Genomic DNA, 9192 nt, shown 5'->3' on the forward strand with positions numbered 1-9192 from the left:
TGCCTAGAATTTGGTATACTCCTACATCCTAGTCAAATGCAATTCTTTTGATATGCCCAGAGTTATCTACATACTTTCAAGTGTCAACCAGAGAATTGGTGTTCCAGATGGCACAAGGGAGGCCACCCTGGCCAGGCCCCATTTGAAGGGTGTACTTTCCTGGGGTCCTAAAGTAGATGGAGCTGCTGAGCTTGACTCCTAATCTCCTAAACCCTGACTAAGGGGATGGGGAGCAAAGTGAGGAGTGCAATCCCAGATAACTCACCCTCAGGAACCCAGATTGAAAGAAAGGTAGAAGAGACCTGCAGCTCACTGCCCTAAAGTCTGTGTTTACAGTCCAGTCCTTCAGTTCTCTTGCCCCTTGGAGAAAAACAGTTGCACTGCTCTCCAAAATGCTTTATGCATTTGAAAGTCTGGAAGCTGAGTGGGGCAGGACCATGGGGATAGATGTCCAGTATTCTTGCCTTCCTTCCTAAAGTCTCTTAGGCACTAGGAGCTAGGGAGAGTGGGAGAGGTAAGAATGGGGAGAGGCAAGTCAGTTCAAGACCCCATTCCCTGCCTCCCTTCCTGCATGATGGGAGATATTTATGTAGGGGCGTGGGGGGTGGGTCTGTCAAGGCAGCTCCCAGGAAAAGCTCCAAACATCTAAAGTACTCCCCATATACAGATTATCTGGGCTTGCATCCTCTACCCCTTCACCTTGTGTCTTTTTCACTGCTCATACACATCCTCACCCATAGTGGTTTAGGAGATATAAAAGAAGGTACTGTGGAAAGATGAAGATTTAGCAAAATTGAAGGTGCCTGGATCTGGATTTGGGTGGTTATATGTGCTGATTGAGGCCCTGGTTGCCTGGACCAGTTAGGAGGACTAAGCACTGCAGGCTGTGTTTCCCAGGCTCTCATATTAGTTGACTTCTAGTTTTCCTCAGTGAAACAGACATTGAAAGCAGATTGAAGGACAAGAATGAGGGAAAGGAGAGGGTATTTTTTCCTTTTCTCTTGTTTGGATACCCATGATAAGCCTGTGATTCTACTTTCTATCAGGTGACCCCTGTCCCTAGAGTTTGGCCATACCTCCTCCCTCACCCCTCCAACCTAAGGGTGATGTTGGCCTCCTGCTGTCACTAAACTCTGGGTTAACTTCCTGTCCTTCTTAGATTCTCTGCCTATCACCTATGTAACCAATTTATTCTCTGTGTTAAATTCGTTGTGACAAATATTTGGTAGTTTGTTTTCCTAGTTTCCTATATAAAATAGACTAGTGTAATTGCAGCCTATGATTCAAGGTGAGTGAATGGGAGACTCCTTGGTCACTTGACTCAAATAGGGCATTGGGCAACAGCCCCTGAAAAGGGTGAAGCCCCTTTACTTCGCCACAACCCGGTGTCAGTAGATTGGCTGTGGACCCAAGTTTGGTTTGGTGACAATAGCAGCCAGAGATTCAATGGAGATACAGGGCTGAGCAAGATGATGCTACCCTTATACCTACCTGAATTCTTCAGGACTTGCTTCTAGGACATTACAGCTCCAAATTCTCTCAAGGATCTTAGTGGGGATGTATAGGCCATTGGGTTAGTTTTCTCTTTCAGTGGCTAGGCTCCTATGCCTGTTGAATGCCAGATCACTCTAATCCTTCCCCATGGCCAACCAGACCCGTTCCCCCGGTGAACTTCCCCACCCCACACACACATCAACACAACAGCCCCCAGGATTTATTTTGTTGAGGATTTTATTGTGGAGGATAATACAGGAGAGCAGCTTCAGACGAGTGGGTAGAGCTGTAGTGCCCTCAAGCTACCTGGGTCCCCAGGTGGTTTTTTGGAGGCATTGTGTGTTTCTGGGCAGGCTGCAAGGTTACAGTTGGTGTTTAAGATAGCTAATCAACACAGGAGGAATATCCAGCTGGTCGATGGCTTGTGGCTGGCTGGTGTGGCGCAGGGCTCTGCGGATGACTAAACGAGCCTGTGATAGTAGTGACCGTGGAGTGGCTACAGGAAGGAAAAACAGGTCATGAGAAGCAATTCTCAGTGTAGTTCTCCCACCCAAGCTTACATCCATCCTGCCCTGGCTACTGCAGCCCTAATTGCTCTCTCCCTTCTAAGAAATGTCCCCTCCCTTCCCTCAATGCATGGTACCAATGGGGACACACTGAGGCCTAGAGAGGGCATGTTCAAGGCCACAAAACAGTCATGGGCAATGCCAGAAGAAGAAACTGGACTAGTGCTATCCCCTACCTCATCTTAGTGATCCCTTCCCTAAAAAGGAATCTGTAACCTCTTCTCCACTGGGGCCCCAGGGAAGAAGATGATGTTTTCTCCAACTCATCCCAGAAGGATTAGCTTGGGGGGTGATTTGGGGCCCTCGGCCCTCCAAGCCAGGAGGCCTATTAGAGCTGGGCTGCATGACACTCACCTCGGGCCTGTAGCAGCAATGCAGTGCCCTTATCATATTGTGAGTTCAGGTCCAGGGAGAGAGATGGAAGGTAGATGTTAGCACCAAAATCAATTAACAGCCGGATGTACTCTGGCTCACAATTATGGTGCAGGCAGATTTCGAGGAGGGTGCGGGACCGTGGGACTCGAGTTAGTAGGTGCTGGTCAGTACAGTTGTAGTCAGGGTCTGCCCCATGGAGCAAAAGCAGGCGGAAACAATCAAGGTGACCGTAGACTGCAGCCAAATAGAGGGGTCCAGAACATGAAGCTATGTTCGATGCCCAGACTGGTAGTTTTGCCTTGACGTTGGCCTCTGCACCATGACCCAGGAGCTCCTGCAGGATGGCAACAGCACCATCACGGGCAGCTGTGAGCACAGGAGAGCAGTTGTTGTAGATGCTACCACCAGGACAAGCACCAGCTTCCAAAAGCACACGCACACAGTCCAGATGGCCATGACTGACGGCGGTAAAAAGTGGTGTCTGTGCCTTGACGTCCAAGCTGTCAACATCAGCACCATGTGCCAGGAGGACCTGCAAGCAGCTAAGGTGGCCATAAGAAGCAGCCAAGCGCAAGGGTGTCCCAGGGATGCCCCAGCCACTTCTACTGTTGATGAATCGTTTATAACGCTCCTGGCGCAAAAGCTGGTCCAAGGTATAAGAGTCATTGTTGTACACTGCTTGATTGAGAGCCTGCTTCTCCCCCGTGTCGGTGTCCTCCTCCTCCTTATCGGGCTGCAGGAGGGAGAAGATTTTGGTGATGTCCATGAGGTTCACCTTGGCTAATTGGAGCAGAACTATTCTCATTATGAGCAGGAGGATATGCCAGATCTGTGGATGACAAAAACAGGAGAGACTGAGGGCTCCCATCAAAAGCCTGGATGCTTGGCCCCCATCTTTCACCATCAGGCTCTTCAATCATGGGTCCCTTGCTTCTAACTCCTACTCCATCTTATTTCAGACCCTAGAGATGGCTGCCAAAATAGATCAGGCCATTTCACAGCCTGATGCCTTTGCATATGCTCTTCTGCCTTCCCTTCAAACTCCTACTTCTGGGAAACCTTCCATAATCTCCTCCTACTCTGCTCAGGGATTCCAAAGGATTACAACTAGGCTTTAGCTATGAATTTTCACATCACATTTCCACTTATCTGTGCTTCATCAGTGCATAAACTCCAGGGTGAGGACTCCTGTCTCCATCTTATTTTTTTTTTTTTTAAAGAAGATGTTGGGGGTAGGAGTTTATTAATTAATTTATTTATTTTTGCTGTGTTGCGTCTTTGTTTCTGTGCGAGGGCTTTCTCTAGTTGTGGCAAGCGGGGGCCACTCTTCATTGTGGTGCACGGGCCTCTCACTATGGCGGCCTCTCTTGTTGCGGAGCACAGGCTCCAGACACGCAGGCTCAGTAGTTGTGGGTCACGGGCCTAGTTGCTCCGTGGCATGTGGGATCCTCCCAGACCAAGGCTCGAACCCGTGTCCCCTGCATTAGCAGGCAGACTCTCAACCACTGTGCCACCAGGGAAGCCACTGTCTCCATCTTATTATTCCTCCACTCCCAGTAGAACCTACATCATGGCTGGGGTGTTGGTAGATACATCTTCCTTGGTTCAGAATGTGTGGACTAATGAGGTGGTTCTGGTCTGGTAATTGCTAAGCCAACAGAATGGTGTTTTGTGGTGTCAAGCTGTCATCCCTGAGCATTCTGACATCAGTCTCATGGGGCAGGCCCTCAACTCTACCTCTCAACCTTTTAGATGAGATTCAGCCTCTTCACAGCCCCTCGTATGTGACCTCCCCTCAGACTCAGGCCCCATGCTTCAGGCAACAGGGTTGCTCAGGAAATGGATGTTGAATGGCATTCACTGATTAAATAAAGAGGTGACATTAAAAGTAAAAGTAAAAGGGACGTCAAGTAAAACATAGTCAAAGAGATAGTAGGAAATAGTTGAGGTTTCCAGGACAAGTCCTCCTCTCTGTTGACAACTAGTTTTTCCACCAGGACCATTTCAATCCAGGAGTCCCTTTGATTGCCAGCATATTTTTGGAAACTATGGCTTCCCAGTCTCTCCGAGTCAAGCCTTTTCCCATCCTCTCTGTTCCACCCAGCCTGGAGCCTTGCCTCAACCCTCAACTCTTCTCTCCTCATTATCCCCAGGCCCTACAAAATCACCCATGGCCCAATGACTGACTCAACCTAAACCCTTGGCATTTCTAGTCCTGTTCCTAATGCTCCAAAATCAGTCATTCATCTCAGTTGGTAATGTCATCAGGGTAAGCTGGTAGGGTTTTCAGAGGTTGAGTCTCCCTCTTCTCCCATACCCTGCAGCCCTGGGCTCAGGGCCTCACACCTCCTTTTATTCACTGTCCACCTCCACCCCTCTTTGTTAGCCTGGGACCTCAAATACACACCTCATAGAATAAACTTTGAGGTGGGTGGGTGGGGTCTCCCTCAACTTTAGCCCCCCTGCCACAAGTCAGCATCAACTCCATATATGGTCTTTTATTTACTCACTTTTGGGGTACAATTATAAGAAGATAATTTTAGAAATCAGGCAGGCCTAAGTTTGCAACTCAGCACCCCCATTTCCTATCTGAGTAAGCTTTGGGAAAGTCTATTCCCTTCTTTGGGATTCAGTTTCCTCATTTATAAGACAGAAATGATAGTCCCTGCCTCATGGGGCTGTTAAGAGAAAGAAAGCTACCATATACTAGATCTTCAAGGGTGAGCTTCCTATGTGCCTTCAACCTCTCCCCTGGCTCCTCCCCCTCAATCATCTTTGGAAACAAAACACTTCTATGGTCCTTTGTCCTACTCTAGCTACCTTTCTTTTCTTCTCTCTCTTTTTCACCAAACATCTCCAAAGCGTTGTCTACCATCCATTTCCTCACCTCCAATTCCACCCTCTGCAGTCTATCTCCATCCATCCTCAGTCACACAGAGATATTTCTTTAAAAGTCATCCTTGTGGTTAAATCTACTGGCTGTTTCTCAGCTCTTTCCTTTTCTGACTTTTCTGGGACATCTGTCTCCACTGACCACTTCATAGGAGGCTTCCTGGCCTTCCTTGGCTTCCTGGCCAGCACACTCTTCTGATTTTTCTCCCCTGAAATAGTTTTGTTCCCCTTGTTCTCTCCTTTTTCTAGAGCTGTAGCTCTCACCTTTATCAGGATGATTTCAAGCCTACCACTCCAAGTCCCCCAGCTCTCTCTTCAGCAAAAGGTATGTATTCACTGAGTTCTTTCAAGTACTTCAAAGTCAGCAGTATCACACCACCACTACTACTATCACCATCACCAAACTAGATCCACATCTCAGTTCTTCATCATCCAACTGGTCAACCAAACCAAACGCTCAAGACTAATGTCAGGCCTCTTATCTCATTGTTCCACTCGCATCTAATTGGTCATCAAATCTAGGATTTTACTTCCTAGAGGCCTCTATAAGCAACCCGATTGCTAGTGCTTTATCCAGACCCCCATCATCTTTTGCATCAACTGTTGTAGTAGTCTCCTAGCTAGTTTATCTTTTCAATAATTTCTCCACATTTTGGCTACAGTGATCATTTAAAAGTACAAATCCTCTCTGTGCCAATCTTCTATTTTAAATCCTTTAATCACTCCCCTTTCTTTCAGAGTATAGCCCAGATGCCTTGCCAGGCTCACAGGTCCTTCATGAGAAAACCTTGGCCAATATCTCCAGCCTCATTTCCTACCACTCCTCTATTTATACCCCAAGATTCACTGATAAGGGAAGAGAAATGATGGCTGTTGATATACATCATGCTTCCTTCTGTCACATGTAACTCCTTCTAACGGGTTAGTTCCTTGAGTCTTTGCTCTTAATAGTACTATAGCAGTCATCACACTATATCATAACTCCTTCTATATAGGTCTGTTTTGCCCCCAGTGCAGATTGGGAAGCCATATATGGAAGTGGTAAAACATGGTCTAGGATTCTGCTTCAATTTCAGCTCTACCAATTAGTAGTTGTGTGATCTAGGGCAGATCATTTAATCTCTCTGTGCCTATTCCTTCATCTGTAAAGTAGTATGATAGTAGTATCTGCCTCAGAGGGTTATTGTTAGGATTAAATGAGTTAATATCAATACATCTTAAATGTTTAGAATACCACCTGTATGTAGTACTCAGTAACTATTTTCACTATAATTTTTATTATTACTTAGGTATCTAATTTCTATGGCTGTTGCTCCCTCCTGAGGTTAAAGCTCTATAACTTCAGAGATGGAATGCACATAATAAATTATTTCCTCTAATTTCCTCAATTTAGAGATGGGAAAACCAAGGCTTAGAGGAGAGCAGAGACTTTTTACTAAGGTCACATGGCTGTTATTGACAGTTGTCTCATTAGCAAGAACTCAGCCACCTGAAAAGTAAACACATACCCCTCCCCCTTGCCTCAAACAGTCATATTGTAGCTCTCAGGATCCTCAAGTTTGAGGGTCATACTGGATTCCAGGATCTCAATCATAGGTTGCTTTACAAATCATTTCTTCTGACAGCCAGTAGGGATTCTCTCCTTACTATTTTATTTGGGGGAGTTGTGTTCAGAGAAATGAAGAGGAAAGGGAGTGTGAAGGGAAATGCTGAAGCTCTCACCAAGGTCATACGATGAGCCCACTTCAGGGCCCATATAATGAGCCTCCAGAGAGAGAACAAGGCATGACCCCAGCTACCTTGGGCACTTGAGTGAATTGTGCCTCATCTCATTAGATAGGATAAAAAACCTAACTCATCTTTTGTCTAATCTCACCGTACTGTGGTTTATTAATCAAAGAGTTTCTATGTGTGACCATTTTGTGCAAAGATCCTTGTCCTGCTCCCCAAAGTGCAGGGGTTTTAAACCCTTTTTCGGTGGCATTGGCCCCTGTGACAATCTGGCTAAGTCTCTGGTCCCCTCTCAGAATGATTTTTAATACATAAAATATATAGAATTAAAGGAAACCAATTATATTGAAATACAACTATCAAAATATTTTTAAAACTGCGTGATATGGTAATAGAAGTTCTTTACCAACACGTTAAATAACAAGATCTACTAATAATTTCTAAGTGATTATGAGTATAAATGACATTTCCAGATCTCTGCTGCAACTGTAATATGATAGGGAATATCTATGATTTCTTCTGGTGACCAAGTTACAGGAACTAGTAATACTACTGCCATTTGCTGCCTGCATTCATCCTTGAAGGAAATAGTAAATTTCAGTTAGAGATTAGGGGAATAGAAAGGTGATGGTTTGCCCCATCTGTATTTTTGGACCCTTTGAATTCTATCTAAGGCCCTCTTGGAGGGGGGTCTGTGAATCTAGGTTAAGAACTCCTACGGGAGAGTGGCTGGTTTCAGCGGGCCCTAGAATAGTATGCCAGGCATTAGTAGACTATTTTTAGTACTCATCTTCCCCCCCCCACACACACACACACTGAGGAGCTCTGCCCTTCTGCCCTGAGCCCACCCTGCTGCATCTACACACAGACTCACAAGTACTACACAGGGACACAAAGACAAAACTTCACCCTCCCTGTATTGCATACCCGCAGCAATTTCCCTCAAGAAGTAGGCCCATTTGAACCCCAGAGCCTAGGCAGACACAGTTTCCTGTGACAGATGCAGCAGGAAACCATCCTTCCCTCTGCGGGAAGCTTTCCCCACTAACCTCCCAAGCATCCCCAGAAACAAGACCCAGTGGAAACGGACTACTAAGGGTGGTGATCACAGGTCCACTGGCTGGCAGCCCTTAGGGTTCACTCGTCCCTGACAGCATCATCACGTCCTAAGCTCCAGGTACTCACCGGGCTGCCCCTACCCCTCTGCGAAGCACTTGGCCCTGGTGGCCCCTCCAAGGGGAGCCCCCTACTGCCCCGGGGGCTGGTGCAGGCTGGGCCCTCAGTTTCCACTGTTAACAACACCGCCTAAAGGGCTGGCTGAACAGGTCCAGAGGGCTAATTTTAGGTTACCCTCCACCCTCCCTCCCAGGGCCGTATTATCTTACTAATGCCATACTGGGAGAGATCCCAGTGAGAGGAGGGCCATCCTCAGGGAAGTCCTGGAAGGACTGACAGGAAGGTGTCTGGCTGGGTCAGGACTCAGGCTCCTAGTGTGTCCTAGGGTACCCCTCCCCACCATTCATATGGGCTACAAGGCCAGACTCCTGTGCTGTGAGTGTTCTCATCCTTTCACCAAGGGGCCTGAGGAGGCCTGGTCTCCCTTAGCGCACCTTCCTCTGGCCCAGGCCTCTTCTTTTTCTCTCCCTAACTTAGCCACTCTGGAGTTCCTTTTTCCTTTTTTGAAGGACCCAGCAACACATTTCTCTCTCCTTCCCCCACCCCAATGCCCCCACTCCCAAGAGTGAGGAGGATGGTGGGAAGCAAAGACCTCCATACTGGTACATATATCAACAAGGTTTTCTAAAATTTAAAAGGCCTGATCATTTATAAATGCCTCCCCAGTCCACCAACCTACCAGGCTCAGCTTGAAGAAAATACCCATAGCCTCTACACTCTTCTCACACCTAAGGGATCAAACCAGATTCATGTGTCCAGCACTGGGAACTTTGTCAAAGCTCAGGTCTTATGTATTGTTTTAGCTCCCTGGTTGCCATGAAATGAAGGAAGTGGTAGGGAGCTACCTTTAGAAATAGTCACATTATCTACTTTAGATGTCACCCAAAAGAAAGTGGAAGCCAGCTCTTTCTTCCCTGGGGGAGGAAATGCCAGCCTAGCATTTGGTATACAAACTACA

The 9192-nt window shown here is 46.9% G+C and overlaps 1 protein-coding gene across 5 annotated transcripts; it reads right to left on the bottom strand.

Moving 5' to 3' along the window:
* Positions 1 to 1713: 1713 nt before the first annotated feature.
* Positions 1714 to 8374, bottom strand: ASB12 (ankyrin repeat and SOCS box containing 12). Of its 5 annotated transcripts, XM_049704633.1 has the most exons (4): positions 4628 to 4745; positions 4173 to 4295; positions 2415 to 3264; positions 1714 to 1990 (listed from the first exon to the last, which is right to left on the bottom strand). In XM_049704633.1, exons 3-4 carry the CDS (start codon positions 3238 to 3240, stop codon positions 1857 to 1859), a joined length of 960 nt encoding a protein of 319 aa, XP_049560590.1. In that variant the 5' UTR covers positions 3241 to 3264; positions 4173 to 4295; positions 4628 to 4745; the 3' UTR covers positions 1714 to 1856. The 5 variants fall into 5 exon arrangements, with proteins under 5 accessions (XP_049560590.1, XP_049560589.1, XP_049560588.1 ...); XM_049704632.1 differs by lacking the exons at positions 4173 to 4295; positions 4628 to 4745 and adding an exon at positions 8244 to 8374; XM_049704631.1 differs by having other exon boundaries at positions 4173 to 4745.
* Between the last annotated feature and the right edge of the window lie 818 nt (positions 8375 to 9192).

This window comes from Orcinus orca, chromosome X (genome assembly GCF_937001465.1).
Source record: "Orcinus orca chromosome X, mOrcOrc1.1, whole genome shotgun sequence".
Classification (NCBI taxonomy): Eukaryota; Metazoa; Chordata; class Mammalia; order Artiodactyla; family Delphinidae; genus Orcinus; species Orcinus orca.